This window comes from Poecilia latipinna, unplaced genomic scaffold (genome assembly GCF_001443285.1).
Source record: "Poecilia latipinna isolate Pla-1442-1.1 unplaced genomic scaffold, P_latipinna-1.0 Scaffold1785, whole genome shotgun sequence".
NCBI classification, from domain to species: domain Eukaryota; kingdom Metazoa; phylum Chordata; class Actinopteri; order Cyprinodontiformes; family Poeciliidae; genus Poecilia; species Poecilia latipinna.
Genome location: NW_015114401.1, coordinates 208,055 through 232,969, shown reverse-complemented (window position 1 = coordinate 232,969; position 24,915 = coordinate 208,055). Strand labels below are relative to the sequence as shown.

At 36.3% G+C, this 24,915-nt stretch overlaps 1 protein-coding gene across 2 annotated transcripts in view; it reads left to right on the top strand.

The window, feature by feature from the left end:
* The window catches only part of LOC106965216 (uncharacterized), a 27,937-nt gene extending 4,199 nt beyond the window's left edge, over positions 1-23,738 (top strand). The window contains exons 3-17 of one of the 2 annotated variants that reach the window (XM_015061154.1): positions 3,850-4,063; positions 5,901-6,043; positions 10,606-10,780; positions 10,928-10,983; positions 12,965-13,155; positions 14,778-14,888; positions 14,990-15,115; positions 16,887-16,985; positions 17,059-17,217; positions 19,591-19,761; positions 19,843-20,149; positions 22,081-22,144; positions 22,766-22,944; positions 23,027-23,115; positions 23,190-23,738. In XM_015061154.1, coding sequence (XP_014916640.1) covers positions 3,850-4,063; positions 5,901-6,043; positions 10,606-10,780; positions 10,928-10,983; positions 12,965-13,155; positions 14,778-14,888; positions 14,990-15,115; positions 16,887-16,985; positions 17,059-17,217; positions 19,591-19,761; positions 19,843-20,149; positions 22,081-22,144; positions 22,766-22,944; positions 23,027-23,115; positions 23,190-23,288 — 2,183 coding nt within the window. In that variant the 3' untranslated portion in view covers positions 23,289-23,738. Of the gene's footprint in view, positions 1-3,849; positions 4,064-5,900; positions 6,044-10,605; positions 10,781-10,927; positions 10,984-12,964; positions 13,156-14,777; positions 14,889-14,989; positions 15,116-16,886; positions 16,986-17,058; positions 17,218-19,590; positions 20,150-22,080; positions 22,145-22,765; positions 22,945-23,026; positions 23,116-23,189 lie in introns of both variants that reach the window. The other variant, XM_015061153.1, reaches the window with a different exon arrangement.
* The last annotated feature ends 1,177 nt before the right edge of the window (positions 23,739-24,915 follow it).

The window sequence follows — 24,915 nt, the reverse complement described above, 5'->3', positions numbered from 1 at the left end:
AAATTGTTTTATTTTAGAAGAATGTTTTATTTTATGCAGTGACAGATTTATTGCCTAAAACACTAAATGCCTCTTATTATCAGTTTTAGTCCCTCACAATAGTTTCTATAGAAAATTTAGACTAAAACTTTGAATCCTGAATAAACAGTCAAACATATTAAATGCTGCTTTTACATCCAGTTTTAAGGTTAACAAGTAAAATCATAAATGCAGCCAGTTAGGATTGCACAAATTTATTTTTATGGTAACATTACTGGACACAACAAGCATTTTCTGAAGAACAGCTTTGGCTGCAATAAGTGTCAGTTTATTACACTGCAAAACATTCAGGCTCTCTAACCTTACAGTTTATTTGATGGGACTTGTTGTTTATTGGAACATTAAAAGTTTTAGAAGAGGTTGTAAGGTTGCTTCAATAGCGCAAACGTCAGCCAGAGGACACTTGTTTTTTTGCAAGTCATATTATTTGCAGAAAATTTTCTTTGACCTTTGACACAATTTGAGATGTTGACTTTGTTGTACTGTATTTGATAATTTTTTACTATTTTAAGTGCTACTTTATTAATTTATTTGATAATTAGTCATATTTGTATTATGAATGTCTACAACACTTTGTTCCTTAAAGTGCTCTATAAATAAAATTGGGATCATACCTTTTATAGGCACTGTAAAAAACTAAAATAATAAATAAAAAAACAGACTTAACAGACAGGACATGCATGCAGCTGATCCTGTCGTTAGAAAAGATCTACGGTTTCGTCTGAACGCTGCAGCAATTAGAAGATGCCTTTGTGAAGCTGAGCTATCTGCAAGAAGCCCCCGCATAGTGACATTGTTAGAGGAAGAAAAAACTAAAAACGACATCCTGTAGAGATTAGTCTGCCAATAAGCACATTGATTGATCTAAAGAGAAATGAAGCAACATTTTATAGGCTGATTATAGCAAAAACGGGGATCACTTTACAAAAAATGGCTAAAAAATAGTTTATAGATATGCAATCCATCATTTATAAACACTTTATAAATCATTAATAACTGTTTATTATGCATTAATTATGTTTACAAATTCTTACAAGGTATTCTGAAATATTTAGTATAGCAACTCTAGATAAAATATATAGATGGGCAAACTTGGCTCACTATTTAGCAAGAAACCAGTAGCTTTTGTCTATAATTAATACATAATAAACAGTGATTAATGATTTATAAAGAGTTTAGTGATGAATTAATATGTTTATCAGCCATGTGTAAAGGGAACTTTAATGTAAACTGGTACCAAAATTGTTCTTTTTGCTTCTATAAGTCATAATAACGCAATAGAAAACTTGTAGCGTGGGAGTAAAGCTGCTGTTTCTGAGGAAAAACCAATAAAAACAGTGAAATGTAGTCCAGCTGTCCCAAATAAGACGACTTTATACAACAGATATGAAGTTGAGCTATATAAACATTTGATGATAAAATCAAATAATATTAGTTCATCCATCCACAGGGAAGCTAAATCTGCAGATTCTTCAAGCTCTTATTGAACTTATTGGTCAAGCATGTTTTTTATGGTTGGATAAAACATAAATCTGTTGAAATACTTATTGTAAAATGATTCAAATCAACCACATAGTGGCGTTTTAGATGGAGGAGGTTGTGCAGGAAAACAGCTGAGCGCTACTGAAGCTGTTGGAAATTTTACGTATTTTTTGACTTCAGGAGCTTTTGAGTTTGTAACTAACAAAAAATGTTGGAAAGCACCCAAGAGAAATGTTTTATGCACCAATCAGACCTTGATTTGATTGAGCGCTACTAGCGAAGCTTTTGAAAATGTAACATATTTTTGACTTCAGGAACTTTAGTTTGTAACTAACAAAAAATGTGGGAAAGCACGCAAGAGAAATGTTTTATGTACCAATCAGACTTTGATTTGAGAATTTTTTTCTCTAATTTTATTCTTTAAAAAAGGCTTGTTTTTTCCAGGAGCCATTGCAGTGAAACCAGCTGACCAAACATCCTGGAGCTTCTCTGGGGTTGCTAGTTTCTTAGGGTGCTAGGTAACGACTATGGTTGCTAAGTAACGGCACAGTTCCCTTCAAACATGGCTTAATAATCCAGAGATTTTTGAAGCGGCTCATTTTCCAGACACAAATAAACATAAATTTATTGCCAAAGTACAGCTGGGCGTTTTTTTGTTTTTGTTTTTTTTGTTTTTTAGTTTGTTTTTTTTAAGCGGTTTGGTTGTTTTTAGAAGCAGTTGAGACCCAACTTAAAGTACATAAACAATAAGCAAGGAATTTTGGATAATTAGGATAATTAGTTCCCTTTTAAAAGTGCGACTGTTCATTTCACACCTTCTGGGTGAGAACAGTTTAAACCTCTTAGCGGTTTTGCTTATAGATCAATTGGCAGATCAGAGTATCGTCTGCTGTTGTTTACTCACTGTACTGGTCGGTTGAATATTCAGGTTATCACTGGATCTACATTCCAGTCGTCACCTAAACTCAGGAACTGTGAGTGAAAGAATGAGACGATGAATTCAGGTGGCCTCCAAACGCTGCCTGGTCTCGCCCTGAGGCAGCCAAAGCTCAGCTGTTTGGCAGGAGCTGAGCTTGGACTCTCAAGCATCCGGCTGGGGTGGTTTGGGCATCAGTTAAGGATTTTTCCTCATTGACTTTTAAAGTAGTACTTTTTCCAGACATGCTAGATTAGAAAGATAGATTTTTATCAAGCTTGGTTTAGGAATTCCCTCCATTTCAACTGTCACATCTGACAAGGTGTGAGTAGTTGTAAAATTATCTGGATAGACCAGTAAAGGCAGGAGAGGAAACTAGAGAACGGGTCCAGTTGCCTTTAAACTGTTGGTCTACCCAAAACAGCTCAAGTGGCTTGTTGTTTCAGTACAAAAATCAGCTATTTAACACATTTTGCAATCAATTTATCAAAAATAATCAGCAGATCGGCCCTACAACATATTGGGACTGAAACAATTAATCACAATTAATCGCAATAGTCATGATTAATTGCTTTTAAAAAGAATCGTCAACTAATTTAGTAACTAGAGTCAACCAGAGTTTACAGGCTCAATACCTGAGCTTTTAAAGTATTTTTAGAAGTATTTTTTTTAAGATGCACCTTTTGCACCAAATCATCAGGCATACACTAAAGGTTGAATTCTGGACAATAAAATGTTTTATTTGAAAAAGAAATTTAATTATTCATCTATTTATTTGCATCTTATTGATTTCTAATATTGTGTAAAAAACTCTTAAACAAAAAGTTTGCAGAATTTTTCCTTGATTAATCATTCAAATAATTGATTAATCATCAGTTGCAGCTCTAGTTTGCAGCAACTGATGAGGTAGTAGGGATGATTCATACAGGAAAAAAAAGTACCGTAATGTGGCCACTAATTACCAATGTGACCACTAATTACCAACATCAACTGGAGGACTACGGCTACAACAGCAAGGGGACAAGCGGCCATCAGGGACTCATGAGTGATGCTGTGGTTTCTGTGGGAGGCCACCATTATCTGCTGTTGCCATGGTGGCGCTGCAGCGACGTGGTCGCACATGTCAAAGTGACATTCACACAAACGACAAGACTTTATTTAAAAAAAAAAAGACTCCCAACATGATTATGCTCACCCCATGAACCCTCTAATGTTCAGAAGAGAATCGTTTCATGAATATCTGTGTTGAAATTTCACCTGAAGGTTCTCAGTAGCTTTTAAATTAGAGTTTGAATGTCTAACTACCTTCAGTGCAGTGCTGTATTTTTTCCCCCTTCTTTAGTTTGATTTCCAGGAGGCGAGCGTGGGATTATTCTACTGTGACTCACTGACTTTGTGACAAATCTTCTCAGTGTTCGAGTGCGCCTACGCTCAGCTGGTTCTGCCTTGGTACGCTGTCCCCGAGCCCTGCGAGCAGCAGCCACTGCACAAGGTGCTCAGCAGGGATTTCGACTTTGTAATCGACCGCATCATTGAGAGGGCCAGGAACTTTGATGTCTGCCAGGCCATGGTGGACTGCATCAGGATTCTGACGCAGCACTTGCATGATGCGAAGCAGCCTGACCGGTGAGACTTTTTCCTCTTTATTGTGATTTAAGTGGAAGGTCCTGCATCAGGTTACTCTTTGCACCCAGTAAAATGTCTAAACGCTGTAAAGTTTTTATTACTTTAACAACCTTGTGAATGATTGACAATGTTTTGGTGCGTACCTGTGGCGGCGCTGCGTAATATTTCTGAAAGTTTTTTCCTTTTTACAGATTTTTGTAGCCCTTAAGTGTCTGATCTGATGAATCACATTTTAATAAAAGATAACCTGACTTCAGTTTTCAAATATTGATTTCATCTATTGAGGGAACAAAGACTTGATCTTTCCAGAACAGCTTTGATTCCCCACTCAGCTCCTTCAGACTAGCCAGCAGCAGTTAGCAAACACCTGGAAGAAACTGCACATCTGCTGAGCTCATTATAGGAGCTAGTCCTCAGTGAAACGCTGGTAAAAACGTTGTTAAAGGGTTAATAGAAGAGCCATGATGCGGTAACTTCCTGAAGGCGCAGGCTCAGAAAGAGCAGGAGCTTCTTAAAGAGACAGAGACCCAATTTCAAGACGTTAAATCAGGACATACGTCATATTTGAGACATAACAACTGAACATCTTTACTTGATTATGCTATAAAATTCAGAGTTGAGTAGCAACTAGTTACATTTACTTGAGCAATTTCTTTGAAAAAATTGCTCTTAGGAGAATTTTCACTAAGCTGTACTTTTTATTTTTACTTGAGTAATTTGATTATAAGTATTTCTACTCTTGAGTAAAATTTCTGGATTCTCTCCACAATAATTAATAAACAAACATGTTTTAACCAAAAATTCACCAGACACAGACACACACATGCAGTTTTTGTTAAAGTTTCATAAGTTTTTTATTGAAATAAACTGATTTAGAAACATTTTTCTTTTGCCTGATTGTGTTATTTTTGTTTCTTATAAGAATTATTGTCATTTTTGTCTTTAAAATACCAAAATTTCCTCTTAACTTTATATTTTGGTTGATCTAATTATGTAATTTTTAAATATTAAATGACTGATGTTCTGATCAGTTACTCTGTACTTGAGTATTCTTTTTACCCAAATATGTTTTTACTCTTTAGTAATATCTTGGATGGCTACTTTTTACTTTTACTAGAGTAAAAATATGTTGAAGTAGTGGTACTCTTATTTAAGTACAATTGTTGGGTACTCTAATAAAATGATACTAAGTGCCTGGAAAACGCATAATACTGCCCCTTTAACATTTTTTTAATAGCCAACATTCAGTACTTTAATCCTAAACTGCATGTTGTAAATTTTAGGGGTAACACTTTATTTGAAGGGGGGTGAATAAGACTGTCGTGACACTGTCATAAACATGACATAACACCTGTCATGAACGTGAATAAGCCTTCATGAATATTTATGACTGTTGTCATAAAGCGTCATTTGGTAAATTATGACACTTTTAATACAAAGTTGACATTATTCAAAATGCCTTTATGACAACTTGACATTAACCAAGAAATCATTACTGTTTAAACTTTACCTTTAATAACATAAAGTTACCTAATTTTTAAAGTGCAATCAGTAATACTTTTATAACAAATTTATATCAGTAATGATTTCTTGGTTAATGTCAAGTTGTCATAACAACGGCATTTTGAATAATGTCAACTTTGTATTAAAAGTGTCATAATTTACCGAATGTCACTTTATGACAACAGTCATAAATATTCATGAAGGCTTATTCATGTTCATGACATGTTTATGTTATGTTTATGAAAGTGTCATGACAGTCTTATTCACCCCCATTCAAATAAAGTGTTACCATATTAGGTTCTCCTGGTCGTTCAGCCTCCGTTTTTCCCCTCAGAGACCCGCTGTTCAGCGCTGCCGCTCTGGAAATGGCGCTTTTCCGAGAGCTTTCCGACGCCCTGGTGCGCAGCCTGTTCCCCCGATCTGTCTGGGGCCAAGAAACCAGCCGTTGTGCCTTAAATGAGATCATTGCCTTAAAGGGTAAGGAAGCGCTAAATCATCTCTTGTACAGTAACACGATGCCACACAAGCACTAAGCCTCTTCACTTCTTTTCAGAGTGAATTCTGTGTAATCCCTTATTGTTGGCAGCATTATAGAGCTTAGAGAGGTATTTTAAGGTATGTAAAAGAATGGATTTTCCTGCTGTGATCCTCCAATTTCCTTTAGGGATTTGTCACTTTTTTATATAACAGCGGATATAATGTTTTTATCTCTGGAGTTTTGCTGTAGGGGAAGGTTTAAGTTTTCATCTGAAGGCAACTCGGCAGGTCGGTGTCATACCGAGTTTCCTTCTGGTGCCTTCAACTTGAACATAACTGGGTCGAATCAGGAGCACGACTATAACTTTCAACACAGCGTGAACGGAAACAACTAGATCAGGCTTTAAATGGATGGATTAGGAGGCCGGTAGACCGAGGAAAAGAGTTATTTTATATAAAATGCAGGAAGAATTGTCAAACGGACGGTTTCACAGATTTAAAAACTCTATAAATAGGAGTTAAATTTGCTTTAGTTTGACCAAATTTTCAAATTGCAATTTTTTTCTCCTTCTTTCTTCTTCTTTTATTAGAAAAACTTAATAGACTTACAAGAATGAAAGTCATAAAATGATCAAAATAATGTCATAAAATTGCAAGAATAAAGTCATAAAATTACAAAAATAGCCATGAATTTACAAATTAGTCATAAAATTATAAAAATAAAGTTATAAAATTGCAAGAATTAAAGTACAAGGACTGTCATAAAATTACAGGAATAAAGTCTGGGAAGAGAGTAACGTTGTAGTATTCTACTTAATATAATAATTTATTTTGCGTTTGAACATTTTGTTGTGTGACTTTATTCTCGTATTATTTTGAATTTATTCTCATTCAAATTTTATTTGTTTTTCCTATTTTCTCAATAATCCCTAATACTTTGTGTTCTGCCCAGGCTGGATGTTGGGGATGTTTTGATTAGTTTTAAAAAGAGTTCTATTGGTTTCTCTGTGTTTTATTTTGGAGGAGAATTTTTAGAGAACAGTGCATTGTGGGTATCAGAGGCTGTTGCAGTTTGGAATACCTGTTGGTAGAGAGAGAGCCTGCCTGTTAATGTGTGAACTGCACCTCCTGTGTTAATCTTTGCTTGCACCTCCGAAAGCAATGGCTGTGAGTCAATCTTCTGTTTTGGTGTTGTCTGTTTTGTTGGTTTATTTTGAGATTGTTTTTTCAATGTTTTTTTTTGTTCTAGAAAAGCCATATTCTGAGTTTTTATTTACATAGCAACAGTTGCTACATAACTGCTTTTTAACTGAAGCTCAGGTTAATTCTGTTCAGACACAAGAGGTTTATTCTTTGTATTCAGAGCTGATGTATGTTTGTTTTTCTGTTTCTTGTAGTTTCACTCAACTTTTCATTGAGCTTTCTACACTACTGCTCAAGTTGTGTCAAGAAAGCATATTAAAGGAGCAAGACGCTCAGCTTCCTGGCTCATGAAATTGAGTTTGGCTTGCTGTTGGCCTACGTTAGCATACAGAGTATCTAACACGTAGTGATAACAGTACACTTTGCTTGCCTTCCCCTTTAATAAGTATTGGCTCCTTTTTTAATCACCTGAGCTCCTAATTGAGAAAATACTCTAACAAAAACCATTTGAGTCGCAGCAAAAGCTTTCCTCTCTTGATATTTAAATATTTCCTGCTTCTCCAATCCACTGCTGGTATTTTATAGGCAAAACATTACATTAGGGAAAAACAGCGGCTGTTTAAAGGCTCACATCCTGCAGTCCAACTGGGGTGTCGCTTAAGGTCATGTGAACTGAAAGATTTTTTTTTTTACAAGTTAGCAGCCACGTTTCAGAAGTGCAATTAATCCTTAACGAGGACATCGCTCACTTATTCTGCTCATGCTCTCATTTCCTTTCATGTTGGCGGTTGGACGAAAAGAGGAACGTCTCGCTCCTTTTAATCTTAAACTAAAAACAAGACGGTTTATTATGAAGATCAGAGCTCTTCATCTTTCAGAGAGAATTGCAGATTGAGTGCAAGACAATTACGCATACCTGGGTGGAAATATCTGTCCCTAAATCTTCATGTGAGACCCATTTCACAGTAGATTAAAACCTCAACACAGGATTAAAAATGAGCCATAAACTGTGAAGTCTCCTGGTCTTCCTTCTGCTGCATATTAAGAAGGCAGCAGTTTCCCTTTTATGCTTTTTTAACATGCTGAAAATGTCTGTGATGGATTTTAGTGGTTTTGTGTTATATTAGAGTCCTGGGATGGAAGTGATGCCACTTATTGATTAATCTGTTTGATTGTATTGATGATTAATTGTATACAAAAGCTACATTTTTCCTAACATGCTGAACTAAAAAGAAGAAATTTAACATTATTTTTTCAGTTGAGAGATAATTATGGTTTAAACTTAGACATATTTATGTTTTATACATACTGAATAGCATCCAGATGTTCTTATGCATTTTTTTTAAAAATATATCAGCTGGGTCAGGGCAGAAATGAGCATTTAAGGCTATAACCTGCATCTCTCCTCTTAAGGTCAATGTATGCTGCATATTGTCCCTATTTTAAATAAAATAAATCATATTTATAAAATAAAACAAAATTGGAAGCACTGAAGTTGCAGAATAGAAAACGAAAAGATGAAAAGAATAAAATCTGACTCACTTAATTACCAACGAATGTTAAAACTTTGCATTAAGAGCATTAAAGCTGCAGTATGTAACTTTTATACAAAATGCATTTTTAGCATACTTGTTAAAACTATCACCAAGTGATGACAGCATAATAAGAGACTGAAACCTAATCCCTGAGGTGCAATTGTTGTCTTTTGAAGAAATTCTTGATCAAAAACAACCAATCAGAGCCTGGAGGCGGATCTTAACGCTGTCAATCATCCTTGTGAATGTGCTGCTAAATCTGCTAATGGCTCAGAAACAACTCAGTTACAGGAAATGCGTTTTCCACAGTAATCTTTGGTCATGCTAAGTAGCATTAGCATTCATGACATGCTGTGCTTCAGTTAAGTAAAGGCTGAGTAAAAATGCACTGCACACTTAAAAAAATTCATATTTTTCCTTCTACTTCACAATTATGCATTACCTTTTCCTGTAGCTTAAAGTCCAAATAAAGTACATGAAAGTTTACTGACAAGCGGAAGGCTGTATGGTTACTTCAGCAGGAACCTGAGATAGGATCAGTGTGCAGCAGGACACGCTTAGCGTTACACGACGTCTGCATAGAAATCTCCTTCACCTGCTTCCTCTCCTGATGCTGATAAGCAACAAAAACAGCAACAGTTTCTTTTACCACAGGGGAGCTGAAACTGATGGTGGATCTGCAGAAATGTGTCACCAAAAAATGTAAAACTGTGGAGAGAAACTGCACTCAGACCTTGATAAGAAACCACATTTTACTTCTATTCATTTTGCCCTGTGCTATCAGAGATAAGTTATGCAGATGAAGAACTGAATAAAAATGTGGTTTCTTATCAAGGTCTTTGCAAAGTTTATTCAGACTTATTTTAAGCCTGCTAAAGAACTTGAGTTTTCTCATTTTGAAAATGTTAAGTAATAGTCAAGTGTTGCCTGTTCTCCCCAATCAAACTCTGTTTTTAGGACCTGTCACTAATGAAACAGTTTGCAGTTTTCTCTAACTTAAAGGTTTCATATGAATAAATGTTCTGCCAATTATTCAGACAATTATTCAAAACATTATGTATCTTAATTTAAAACACTTTATGTATTTTGTTGGTGTATTTTTTCCCTAAACTTGTAGTTTCTGTGCAAATATCAAAAACTATAAAGAAACTCAAAGGCAATAACCCTAAATTTCTAACGTTAAATGCAATTTTTCAAGCATGGAGGCTGCAGTTATCAATTTTCCAGCTATGTTAGTAATTTTAAATGAGAGCATTAAAGGCGACCTATGATGCTTCCTAGAACAGTTTAGGAAAAACATGTTTATTACTTTTTTGTGCAGTAATTAGTTCTTAAATGATGAGATTATAGTTTGGTCAGTTCTGCATATTTTGAGCTGTTTTAGGGCGTTTTGTCAGTTTAAATCTAAATAAGCTGCTGCTGGCCATCCCCACTAACTCAACGTTTACAGTCGCACTTCAAAATGGCTGAAAATAGATTTGCAATTATCCAACCGTACACATCTTTGGAAAGCAGAAGTGGAGCCTCCTGCACAACCAACAAGAATGCAGAAATGTTTTCTGGATGATAAGTCAGCAACGATTCTCTTTTCCAGCAGCCATTGTACAGCGGTAAAACCTGCTGACCAAACTCAGCCGGGACACAGCTTTTGAAACAAATCATTTTCTAGACTTCAAAAACCATTAACTTAGGAAACAGCTGTGCGGTTGTTTTTAGAAGCCGCTAAAAGTCAGATGGAAGTGTAAATTGTACAAATAGTGAATTTTGCATAATCGGTCCGCTTTAAAAAAAAAGCCTGATTATCATAAAAATCTTTAGTTTTTTCAGGAATTTCCTTAGATTAATGATTGTAAGTTTCAGGTTTCCTGGTGCTTGTCTCTGCAGGTCTAGGCCTTCTAGTGAATTGGCTCTCCGACCCCGACAACCTGAACCAGCTGGTGGTGAATCAGCTCGACAGAGTCGCTCTGAAAAGCTGTGCAGAGGAGCTGCGCGTATCTGACCCAGATCGCGCCTCCATTTCTTCACGGGAGGGTGAAGGCGATGAGGAAGGCAGTGAAGTGTGAGTAGCTGTCATCTCTGCATCCCGCTGATCTGACCTAGCGCTACTGAGGCTCAAAGAAGAAGAAGCTGCTGCTGCTGCTGCTGCAGCCGCCATCTGTGTTTAAAATTGGATCAGATTTGATTTTGTTTCTGTTTTATATCCCAGGAATTCGCCTGGAGCAGAGAGTTCAACCGGGACTGCATTCACGTTCAAAAGAAAAGGTATGTTTGTTGAACTTGGTGCTGGAAATCTGCCTTTTTTTAAATGAAAAAAAAAAACACTTATAAAGATAATAATGGTGTCGGAAAAGCAGATTGAATTGAGTTTAGAGTACAGATGCAGTGGTGTGAAAAAGTCTTTCTGACTTCCTATTATTTGCATGTTTCAGTGTTTCAGAACATTAAACTTATTTAAATATTCGTCAAAGACAACACAATAAATTAAATAATCGTCAACTAATATCGTTAAAATCGTTACAGACTCAAAAAAGGCAATTTGCTGAAAGAAAACGTATTCAGAGCAGTAATTAAGTCACAACTGTACAAGAAAAACATTTTGCATTTAAGATGGAAACATCTTTTTGTCTGTAAATATGTTTTACCAAAAAGTCAACAAATGGCACAGTTTCAGCTTCACCCTGTTCAGATATAGTTTTAGTTTGACTTTACTGAACATGGTGTAATAAAAGAATAAACAGCTCTATACAAACAAAATTAATGTAAAAGAAAAGCAAATAAAAGATGAACAGTAGTAAGGTATATTTACTCAAGGAAAGCTACGGGATTACATTCCAGGCAATAAAATATTTATTCACTTATTTATTTATTTCCATCTTTTAGTGCATTTCTAATATTGTATGAAAACGGCTTAAGTTGTTACATGAAAAATCTGTAAAATGTGTCATTTTCAAAAATCTGAAATAATCATTAGTTGCAGCCCTAATTATCTTTAACTAATATTTAAATGTTCTGAAACACAGAAATGTGACAGAGATGCAAAAAAGCAGGGAAACAGGAAGAGGGCAAACACGTTTTCATGCCACTGTAAGTGCGCCGTCGCATCTTCAGCTGTTTGATGAAACACTTTGAGGTGTCAGCGGTGACATTTCAATTCTTTACTGGCCGGTTTTTCCATGCACAATTAGTCCTGTTTGTTCGTCCAGACAGCTCATTACGAAAGCTGCAAGCTGAATGCCAAATAAGTCGCAGTTTTTTCTTTGAACTGAAAAGAATCCAACAGCTTTAATGTTATAATTAATGCAATTTGTTGGACTATTACATTGATAACATTGAAGGTCTGAATACTAATCATGCTTTTTTCCCCACTTTCTCATTTTCTTTCCATCTACTGTTGACTTTGTCACAAATCCTGGCAAACTTTAAACCAAAAATAAGTATTAAGCAGAGATAATTTATTCACTTTATGCATAGTACCAGTTTGGGGGAAGCGCAGTATCGTGCAAAGATCATTCTTAAGATTGTATTTTTGTAACAAACCACCACAAACTTTTAATGTTTTTAAAGGTTTTATGCAGACGTCGGCAGAGTACCCAAAAAAATTTCACTTAAGAGAGAGGAGTGATACTTTTACTTGAGTAAAATTTTTGGATTTTCTACCCACTGAATGAAAAATAAACATGTTTTAACCAAAAATCCGCCAGACCCAGACACACATCCGCAGTTTTTATTAAAGTTTCATAAGTTTTTTTTTATTAAAAGAAACAAATTTGGAAACATTTTCTTTTGCCTGATTTGGCTATTTTTGTTATATGAATTATTGTCATTTATGTCCTTAAAATGGCAAATTTTTCACTTAACTTTATATTTGGTCAATTTGTTTATGTAATTTTTAAATTTTAAATGATCATTTACTTTGTACATGAGTAGACTTTTTACCAAGTACGTTTTTACTCTTGAGTAAAAATAAGTTGAAGTAGTGCTACTCTTACTTGAGTATAATGTTTGGGTACTCTGGATGATGAGTAATCAGTACTGAATCAATATTGGCCAAAATTGGAATTGGAATTTTAAAATTTTAATGATCTGTGATCGGCCAGAAAACTGCAATCGGTGCATCTCAACTGATCCATCATTTCTAGCTGTAATAACCGAAGCTGGGTGCTAATTTTCAGTACAAAGATGACTTTGGTTTCCCTTATTTATTCATTTATTTTATTTCATTTCATTCCATTTTATTTTTAAGGTCATAAGTTAAGGGAAGGATGGTCCAAATTTGTGGACAAGATGAAGTCAAAGAAAGCCAAGAAGAAGAAGATAAAAAAGATGGAGCAGGAGTTGGTAATGAGGATCATGGCGACCCAAGGAGACGGGTCCAACGATGAGGACGACGGCAGCAAAGAGGGCTCGGTCGTCAGCCAGGACGACTCGGACAGAGTGAGGATCCTTGTGACGTCACACGCAAGCTTCCGGCCTCATCTCGCTGCTGCAGGGCAAAAAGCTGCTAGCTGATGACTAGCATTGGTTCTAGCTGTTAATTCTCTAAATAACATATTAAATGTACGCCTGATATATTAAAGAAAAAGGGACATAGTGATTTGCTACACTATGACAACTAGATAACAAGGTCAGTAAAAAGTTTTAATTAACAAAAATAAATATAGCAACGGACAGGGTAGTAGTTCAGTTATGCTAGCTTGATTTTGACAACCTTGGCATGTAGATGTGATGTGGAATTCGTTGTGTTTCGTTCAGCTAAAAAAATTAAAAGGGCTACCTCAACACCAACTCTGAGAGACCATCAATATAGCAGGTGTTTAAATTAATCAACCACCGCTGTGTTAGCTTAGCTAGTAGCAACGGTAGCTAATCTACCATAATTACTTATTAATAATCACAAAATAAGCATAAAGCCTAAAAACATGAAATTGTGACGGGCTGAATTTTCTGTTCTTTGTGTGGGAAATGTTTGAGTGTTTTTTTTTTTTTGGTGTTGAATCTGGAAACATAAAATGGCGGGTTTTTTTGTCAGTTGCTATGGCAACTAGTCTGCGATTAGCGTAGCGCGCAGAGGAGGAGAAAAAGTGTTTATTAGCTATTTAACATTTTTCTGCGCTATTTTTCCCTTTGATGTGGCACACAGCACTAAATCAATAATACTTACAGGTTTCATTTAGTGAACGGAGTTGTTCTACTGCGGCCACGCAGTTATGGATGGCTTTTAAAAGAATAGTCTTTTGCACTCCAGCTTTGTGCGCATGCGCGAAATTTCCGGATATAGACTACAACATGTACGGGTCCATACATAGACATAATATAAGTATATTATGTCTTATATTATGTACATACATGATACCTGTCAAGTTTTGGATTCGAAAATACGTGAAATTTGTCGCCGACCTGTGCTGTCGTCAGAGCGGTGGGGTGGGTGTAGACGATCTTTGGACTGGGGGCGAATGGGAGGTGGCAGATGTCATTATGTTATAATGAAATTTTACGGAAAAACACCAATATGGGAGCACGGCGGGAAAGGGGTAAAACATGGTAGCTTCCCGGCCAAAACGGGAACGTTGACCAGGTAAATGAAGATAACACTGCAGCCTTAGTGACCCAATTCCGATTTTCTTGTCAAATCGGATTTTTTTTTTGGGTTGGTCTTTCATGCTTCCAAATATATGCGACTTGTACATGATCTCCAGTGTGAAAAACAAACGGCCTGAAAGTGTCCCGCATGCGCAGTAGAGGGCGCAATGTCACACACAGAGTGTGTGCTCAGTGTTCTCCCAATAAGAAGAAGTAATGCTCAGTGGATGCTAAGGATGGCTGACCGTTCAGATTCAGTAAACATTTTTTTTTTTAAATCGGATACGTATCGGATATCCAACTGGCCTGGGTCGCATTAAAAAAAAAACATGACCTGTGTTGTCATGAGAAGATCAGCTACAGGTCGCATTAAGGCAAAAGTAAATAAAAAATCGGAATTGGTTCACTTCGGGCTGCAGTGTGAAAGCAGTTAAACCTGCCATGTTGATGATCTCATTTCCCCTCCCTTCTATCAGGAGGACAGCGATCTGGACGAGTACCTGGCCAGCGTCCAGGAGGACATGATGGAGTTCAAGCTTTCTTATGAGATGTGGCGCGTTGGCTGCTGGGCTGTCAGCATCCCTCATGTGAGTGGCTAAAGACGTCGTAAGGCTCTTATCTGCCTGCCGAGGCTGTGTTCGCTAATGTCTGAGCCGCGCTGTTGAGCAGTCGTTAACTCTTGTTTCAGGCCGACTGGGAAGACAACGAGCTAATCTTCACCGTTCACTTGGAGGAAAAGGACAGCCCTGAGAATTTACACTGGGACATCAAGAAGACTTACATGGATGTTGTTTATTTCTGCAACAGATGGCAGGTAAAGCCCCGCAAGCAGAGCCGCAATACGTTTTGTTCTTTCTAATTACAGCATTTTCCTGATTGTGGAACACTGGCAGGTGTTTCAGGAGCTTCCTTTATTGTGTATATGCCACTGTGGCCAAGATGGATGACAAAAACAGCTTTGAGCTGCTGAAAGGCTTGTGTGTAAAGCGAGTTCAGACTATTTACCATATGGCTAAGAATCAAACGCAGCAGATTGCTCTTTTGGCTGATGCAATGTAGCGCCAACCTGTTGGAAAACATTTTTTTGGCAGTAACTTGATGTCTGTGCAGTGAGCGATGAAAAGCCCACTGGAATTGTTGCACTCAATTAAATTTATTTCTTGCCTCTTCCATAGCTTGTTTTGCCATAAACCACAAAAATGCAGGCAGGAATGTGAAAACAACACATCTGTTTTGTATAATAAGGGGAATGAAGTCACTGCCATGCCTGAAAGCGGTTTCCAAACTGCTGCTCCAGTTTTTTTCTGCTGAATAAGGAGCTTTCATTGTACAACTCCTTTGATCAGAAGATATTGATCAGGAACAATTAACTGGTATCCTGGATAGGAGATCCTGAAATGAGCCTCGTTTGAGATAAGATCAGGACCTCATCCATCTGACTTATTGATGATGTTCTTTGTCTGATCGAGTAATTGTAGCAAAAACTCTTGGAGAAGTTGTTTCTAGGTCTGACAAAATGGCATCCTAATATAAAGGTTTGTCATGTATTGAGCTGCACACCAGTTCATTGTTCATTGGCCACTGTTCATCTGAAAGCGCTATAAATGGATTAATTTGGGGTATTTTTGTCTGGGTTTCCACCGGAAAACTTCGTCATCCTGGTGATAGGGGGCGTTAGGGCTGTCAACCAGTTGCTTTTTGAGTTAAAAAAATATTTAAAGTTGACAGGAAATTTGAAAATATGACTACGTACTGTGAAAAATGTCTTCCAATAACACAAAATTACCTAAACACCAAGTATAAAGTATTTAAAAAAGGCAAACAATTAAAATGAAGTTCAGTTGTTTCATGTTGTCTTTTTAAGACCTGGTGGTGGGTTACCAAGGCTATTACTCTGAAATCAAATGGTAACTGTAGGTTCAAAATTAAAGGGGATCTATTATACAAAATTCACTTCTTACATGGTTTTATACTTCCATTTGGGTCTCCACTGCTTCTAAAAAGCAACCCAGACTTTTTTTTGGAAATAAGTTCATGTTTTATGTTGCTGGAAAAATGAGTCGTTTCAAAAACGTCCTAAATGTTGAGTCACAGTCGAGCGGCACTGCACTGTCACCTAGCAACACAAGCTGAGGTCCAGCACATTTGGTCAGCTCGTTTTACTGCGGTACAATGGCTGCTGGAAAAGAGAAGTGTTTTGTTGTTGACTTACCATCCAGATACCACTTACTGCATTCTTGTTGGTTGTGCAGGAGGCTCCACTTCTGCTTTTCAGAGATGTATGGTTGTATAATTGTGCATCTGTGAGCAGCTATTTTCACATGTGAGTGTAAACTTTGAGTTGGGGGTCTTGACAAGCAGCAGCTCATTTTGATTTAAAGTGACAAGAGGCTCAGAATAAGCAGATATGAGCAAAGTGAAATCTCATTATCTAAATGTGATTTTTGTGTAAAAAATGTAATGAAATAGAGCACAAGTGTAAAACTACTGTCGTTGATTGCTGGATAATTTGAATCAAATTATTGGATTGTTACATTTTGCCCATCTTTATTATTTTTTTCTAAGTGGTGATATTTATATTTCAGGACTCCACCAGCCTTCCCACCATCTTCACCCTGGAAAACTCTGAGGTCAGCGCTGAGGTGAAAGAAGAAGCCAGAGCCTCAGTTGAGCACTTCCTGCAGGTCCGAAAGCTCAGGTCACACAGATAAACATTTAAAGAGCTTTGAGTGAACGTTTTGTCTCTTTCTCCTGCAGAAGTTGGTATCTGACGCCATGATTGGCCACACTCAGCCCGTTTTTCAGTTCCTGTGTCCGCTCGACAAGCTGCTGAACGAGGATGAGCATTATGCAGGCGTGTGGGGGATTCTTAGCGGTCTGGCCTACTTCCTCACTCCAGGCCAAGAGGAAGAAGAGGTGATGGGTCACTGCAGCTTTCACATCCATTATCCTCAGAACAGCTGTTAGCGTAAATTTCCACAGAACTTTGTGGTGAAGGAAAACTACTCATTAATGATGAATCGTTAATAATAATGATTCATCCGGCAAGTTGATAAACTCGAGAATCGTCTTAGTTGCACCATTACAGAAATGTTGCCCCTCAGTTTAAACTGCACAAGTTATTTTAGTTATTGTTTAATCTGTTGATTATTTTGACAATTAATTGGATGAAACAAATTGTGGATTTTTTTATTTAACCTAATGCAAAACGACAAATGATCCACTTCCTTTTCGAATGGGAAAATCACCATTTTATTGCCTTAAATGGGAAAATGTAGCATTCCTTCTTCTGCATCAAAACACTGTTTATTTATTAATCCTTTATTAACTGATTTTTTTTGTGTGAATTTGAACCAGGCGAAGCTAAAACAATGGAACATTACAGACAGGTTTTGTTTTCCTTCTTAAATGCAAAATGCATACAAATTTTGTATAGTTTTAGCTTAATCTCTGCTGAATGTGTTGTTCTTTCAGCAAATGGTCTTTTTTAAGTTTTTTGAGTAAATATTTTGTCAATTATTTCAATAATCAGTTCATTATGATTAATCTGATTAATTGTTCCAGCCCTAATTTTTTATACTTTTGATCAAAAACACGTATTATTTTTTTCCTGTACCAGCATGGGCTTTAAGGCCACTCACCAAAGAAGAAGAAATCACTCCAGAAACAACGTAAACAAAACGTATTAAAGTTTACAAATTAACTCTGACATTAGTTTTGGATGAACGTCCTGCAGGCTGATGTAACTAAAACTAAAAAGATTTTTGGCCAAAGTGGTAGTTGCATTTGAAGAAAAAAACTATTTCAGTATTTTCAAAATGATTGACTAAACAGAAGATGGTTTCTTAAAGGAAAATGATTGATAAGCAGATTAGATTTTATTTTAAAAAATACATTTGTAAACATTTAAGATTAAAAATATATGATTCATTTTTTGCAATTTTTTTCCTCTCCTTCCCTCCGACTTTGGAAAACAGAGACAAACAATTGATGGATGCTTTTATTATTTTTGGTTGTTTTATTGGTTTTTTCAGTAGTTTTGCTGTTTGCTAAAAATTATAAAACTGTTTATCTGTAACGTCAATACAGATGTACCACTCCAGAATACATCCCACTTCTGGTTCTTAAGTTTGGAACAAAATCAAATTTTATTGAGTCTGCAGCCTGTGTGTGTGTGTGTGTGTGTGTGTGTGTGTGTAACAGAGCTGGTTGCTGCTGCTGATAGCCATGCGGCCTGCATGCCTCCGTTTGTTTGCTGGTCTGCGGCAGGTTGCTCATCCATGTAGGAACTAAAATAGAAGCAAGTTCATCTCTGCAGAGGGAGCACATTTGTCAGATCCACAAAAGCGGCTCACTGACCTGCAAAGCCGACCTGGTGCAGCAGAACATCACAAGGTTGATGTTTCTCCTCTGCAATGGTTCAGGGCTCTGCAGGACGAGTCACACCTCTTGAGGTTTTTCACATTTTATCATGCTACACACTCAAGTTTAGTGTTTACCGGGATTTTAATTGGATAAATGAAAAACAGAAATGGAATTAAAGCAATTATTTTTTTTTTTAATCTAAAAAATACCTTTACATCGACCTTTATAAGTAGGAAAAGAAAAATATTATCAGAAATGTTCTGGAAAAACAAGGACATTTCTGAGTTTGAAAATTTGCTAGAAAAACTCAGACATTTTTAAATTAATCTTGGAAATGTTCGAGAAAAAAATTCTACATTTTCAGTTTCAAGTCAAATATTAGCTGGAAAAAACTAAGAAATTTTGAGATTAATTTCATATTTCTAGAAAAAAAATCTGTGAAATTTGAGTTCCAGATTGTTCACATCCAAAGCTGAACATTTTTCTCGTACAGCTTTCTGAAACTGAAAATTTCTTGAAGTCCAAAATATTCAACATTTGAAACTTCAAAATTTGAGGTTTTCTAGAAAATTTCTGAGATTAATCTCAAAATCTCTGAGATTTTTAGTAGAAATTCTGTCAGGTCAATTAAAAAGAACCTTTTTGTCGAAAGAACATTTTGTCGTTTATGATCTCTATATGTCCCAAAATGAAAACGAGTTCGTTTAATGGTTTAATGTGTTTGTGTTAAAATGTACAAAGCAAAAAAAACATATTAGAAATCATTTTGTGTCAGGATTTAAAACCTGATGAAGTTGGAAGCCTGCTTCTGATTTTGAAGTGTTTTTTTTTTTTTTGAAGGTTTGTGTCTTTAATTAATTATGAAGGCTGTTTCCTCAGGGTCTGCGGTCTGTCACATCCAGATTGTTTTTGTTTTCTTTGCAGAACTCAAGCCTGCAGACAGAAGTCCCCAAAGAAAACACACTGCCATCTCCACATCCTGAGTCGACCTCCCTCTCTGCAGAAAATCATTGTAATTCCTCTCCGCTTCTGAACGGATCCCCGCTCCCAAAGATTGTCGTCTCCCAGTACAACTCTCCTCCAAAACAGCCTGAGGTAGCAGAAGCTAGCCCACACGAAAACTGCCTCCAGGACTCTGATAACACCTTAACCTCTCACTTGAAACTGATCATCAAGGGACTGAGCAGAACCAGGTCGCAGGAGTCTCTGTCCTCCTCGAAGGCCAGCGGGGACGAGGAGCCGCCTGATGAGACGCAGCGGGCGGCCGCAGAGGGGCCGTCGCGCCTCGGCTGCGGCTCAAAGTCAAATAAAAAGGAGCGGACGTGTTTCAGGATGTCAGGTGTAGCGGGGAAGACGAAAGGAAAGGAGACAACGCCGGGCGCTCTGCAGAGAGGAGATGACTCTCAGGGTCAGAGAGGTCAAGGCAGCTGGGAGCAGCTGGAGTCAACCAAAGCCATTTTTGAGCTGCTGAAAGAAATATCAGGTTTGTTTACTCTTTAATGTCAGACGATGCGCTCATGTGGACTTCACAGCAGGGTTTGAAACTCTGCCGTTTCTGCTATTATCATCTTTTTTTTCTATTGACTTCTTTCTTTTTCCTGCTGAAGTCTTGACAGCTGGTTGATTTCTGTGGCAGAAAAATAAAACCGCCGCCTGAAACCAGAGATAAACTGTACTCAAGTAAAAGTAGCACTACTTCAGCATATTTTTACTCAAAAGTAAAAAGTAGAGATCCAAGAAACTACTAGAAAATACTAGAGAGTATTTGGTAAAAAGTCTGATCAAATTATCAATCATTTAATATTTTAAAATTACATAATCAGATGGACCGAAACATAAATTTAAGGGGAAATTTTGCTATTTTAAGAATGAAAATTATAAAAATGAATGTAAATAACAAAACAGGTAAAATAAATATTTCCAAATCAGTTTATTTCAATAAAAAAAGTATAAAATTTTAGCAAAAACTGCAGGTGTGTTTGGTGAAGTTTTGATAAAAACATGTTTGTTTTTCATTCAGTGGGTAGAAAATCCAGAAATTTTACTCATGTAAGAGTCAAAATACTTTATATTAAAATTACTCAAGTAAAAGTAAAAAATACAGCATAGTGAAAATACTGCTAAGAGTAATTTTTTTTTAAAAAACAACAGGTTACTTGTGTAAAATGTAATTGAGTAAATGTAATTAGTTACTAGCGAACTCTGCCTGTAAGGACTTGAGAAGTTGCCTCAGGAATCCTGCAGTGAAACCAAACTCTTCATTAATCAACATGTGTTATTTTTAGTGCGGCTTGTTTTTATGAGGCCTGGGCAGCGCTTTCATTTTCAGAGGAAATTGAGAGCTGACAGCTGGTTGCCTGGAAATATAATGTATTAAAAAAACATTGTTAAAAATGAAAATTTCTCGCAGTACGAGATGAGGACAGAAATCATGCAGAGTCGGTAAAATATAAAATGAAAGCTGCAGCTGCAGAAACATGTTTTAATAATGTAGCCTCAGCAAAGAAATAAGTTCAGTGATGAATTATCAACCTCAGGCAAACTTCATACTGTTAAATTAATTTTATAATTAACTCACTGTAGTTGTTTGTCTTGGAAATAAGTATGGCAGCAGTGATCTTAAATACCTGACTGACAGAAGGCCACTTGGAGGAAATTAGGTTAGCTTTATTGCCACAGCTATAAGTAGGAAATGACAGATTTGCAAAAAGCAACCTTGATTTAAAAAAAAAAAAGACACAAACACTTTTTCAGCTCCAGTTTTATGGTTTTTAGTTGTGGTTATAAATCTCATCCAGTTTTAGGCCTCTGAGCTTCAGCAATGCAAACGAGTTGATCAGAGCCGGCCCAAGGAATGTGAGAGTTAAATGGCCCCACATTAGCAATATATAGATTAACAATTAAATCTGATCTCTCCCCCCCACATCAAATAAAATTTATGAAAAATAAAGTGTATATGACAGAAAATATTATCAAAAAGTGGCTTTTATTTCAATCACCCCTTCTGTGTAATTACGAGATTACAGTCACAATATTAACAGAGTAAAGATGCAATTTTACCAGAACGTCTTGAAACTAAAAGGGGAAAAAATCTTTTTAATTAGAAAAAAGCCTTTAATGAAAGTTTGTAAATTTATTCTGCATTATATTTCTCAAGGCTTCTGTTCTTCCTGTTGCTGGTGCAGCTTTTCCTACCACACTTTATCCTTCCACTCAACTTTCTCTGAATGTTCTTGGCTACAACATTATGAACAACCAGCTTTTTTAACAATGTTTTGTAACTTACCCTCTTAGTTCTTTATCTAATTTGAGTTCTGTAAAAGAAATATTGATATTTTCTGATTAGAAAAGGACTGACTTTTATTCTCATGACTGCAGTTTTATAATTTAATAAGCTTGTCCTTTCTTTCACAGGAAACTCCATCCTGATCAACATTTTTGATGCCATATTAAAACCTGTGATGCCCATCTTGAAGAAGTAAGCGAACAATTTACGTTCTTTCACTTTTCAAACGTGTTTCACTGGAAAAACACAAAACTTGACCAAGTGTATCAAGATATTTGCATTAGAAACTACACCAAAATTATTTGGTAAAATTGTTTTTTGTAGTGTATTAAGTGGAAAAAAAAAAACATGCAAACATGATCTCTCATCAAATCATGAAAAAAATTATTTTACCAAGTAATTTTTATCTAGTTTTTTGTGCAAATATCTTACCACACTTGAAATAAGACAAAATTAACTTCAAGTCACAAGTGTTTCAGTAAGATATAGGAGCTTGTTTTAAGTTAATAATTCCTTAATTTTGATGAAAAAGTATAATTTCCATTGGTAGATTATTTAACTTATAATGTGGAAAAAATATCCTGTTTAAAGTTAAATAATCTGCCAGTGGTACTAGCACTCTTTCATCAATATTAAATTATTAACGTAAAAACAAACCCTTAAATTTAGCTGAATAGTTACTTGTTAGTTTTTTGTGTCATTTCAAGTGTACTAAGATATTTGTACGAAAAATAGACCAAAATTACTTTGTAAGATTTTGTGTTTATTGTAGTGTTGTTGTTTCTTCTGAGTCTCTGTCTTGTTTCTTTGCAGGAAGATTAACTCTTTCCTGAACAAGTTGAACCCGACGGAGGAGCAGATGGCGGCTTACATCGACGCTCTGCGCACCAAGCTGTGGCCAGAGATCCAGCAGGTCACCGCTCCTCATCCTCGCACCGACGAGGAGAGGAAGGAGACCCGGGAGCGAGCGCACGACCTCATCAACGCTCGATGTAGCCCGCTTCTTCCCGCTCTCCATTCAGACGCGTTCGCGTTGCTTTGGGGTGAAACCTAACTCCTGTCTCCTCTTTGCAGATTCAAACTATCTCGTCCTGAAAAAGACGGACGTGGAGTCGGTTTTTAATCTCTTCCAGAACAAAGAGGAAAACAGAACTCTGATCTGTGTGAGTATCTCACCCTGTCCGCTTGCCTCCGTCTCATTTCACTGTAAAACATGTCTGCCCGTGTTTTTCAACAGATGCTACTCGCGTTCCTGTTGAGGGAGTTTCTGCCTACCGTTCCCTCGCTGCACATCAGTGCTGCGATTCTTCACAAAGTGACCAATCACGCCAACTAAGCTGTGAAACCTGCCTTTATTTTAATGTGCAACCATTTTTTAAATAATGTTTATAATTAATTGCCTTAATGTTTGGGTTCATGTGTGTATAAATGTGAAAGAAGTTTTCTTTTGTGTGTAATTATTTTGTACCTCAGACACAATGTGAATGTTAGTTTCTTTTTGTTGATGGCTGAAATCAGGAACTTTATCTGTGAGAGTTAGAATCTTTTAGTAATTGATGATCTCAGGAAGGAAAAAGTGACCTCTATTTCTGTTTACCAGGTACCACCGCCCACATTTTGTTTTCTAAAATGATTTGGCATTTTAAGCACTTTGTACTAAAGGTGTTTGCCTACTGAAGGAATCTGATTCAGGTATTTTTGAAAATGTAAAATCTCGCTGCCTTTCCCAAAACTTGAAGTAAATATGCAAAACTTTAAATGTATTCAAAATAAAAAATGTAATGATGAAATATTGTTTATGTCTGTTTTCCTTTTCTATTTAACCTTTATTTTACAAGGATAAAAACCAGTTGAGATTAAATCCTCTTTTCCAAGGGAGCAACAAATGCAACACAAAATCTTTATTTTTTAAATGATTTTTCTTCTTTTTTATTTAAATAGACAATCCGTATTTGTTGTAAATGTTGGGTGAAAATCTAAAGAGAATTTTGTTTTAGTTACGGCCATGACATTAACATGTTCATTTTTATTAATTACATCAATTTTAACATATTAAAAATTTCACGTAATTCCTTTTTTGTTGCTTATTTACTTATAAAAGTTCTGTTTCTGGATTCCAGTAAATCTGACGCACAAGCGACATCTGCAAACAAATGGCTATTATTAAAAAACCACAGAGGAAGAAAATCATTTCTCCTTTGTGACTCCTCGGCTCCGCAGCTGTGCGCACACAGACTTTACGCCACTCAAACGTCCTGATTTAAGGAACGGGAATCAAACCGGTCACTCGAGTCGCTGCCGCCATCTTTGTCGCCCATCACGGTTACTGAAAGAAAAACAAAACCGTCATCCTCACTTTGCATCACAACAGCTTCAGTGGTAAGAATGTTGCTGCGAGGGACATTACACCCAAATAAATCACTTACCAAGGAGAAAGCTTCAGCTGATGTGTAGAAAGCTTCAGGGCGTCCATGGACGTCGTTTCTATGGCGACCAGGTGTCAAAATATAGATAAATCAGAAAAGGTCATGTCTGGCAGTATTTCAGATATTTAAAATAATGAAAAAACTTAAATGAGAGTGATATGCAAAGACTGATTTTAGCTGATTAAAAACTCCTTCAGACTGGGACTTTTAGAACAACGGCTATTTGAAACTAAAAAAATATTGAATTTGAAAAACACTGAAAGTGGGAAAAAAAAGTTCAAAGCTACTTTTCGGATCTACGTTTGTTTTTATTTTTATTTCAGTTTTTTTTTCTTTCAAACAAACTTTATGGCCCTAATTTAGCTCTTTACACACACACACACATCTGCTGTGTGTGTGTTTTACTTTGAAAGAAACTGATTTGAAAAATAAATATATTTTGCCTGATGTTACTTTGCAATTGTTATTTACATTAATTATTTTGATTTTGATCTTTAAAATGTATAAATTTCCACATATTTTTTTATATTTTTGGCC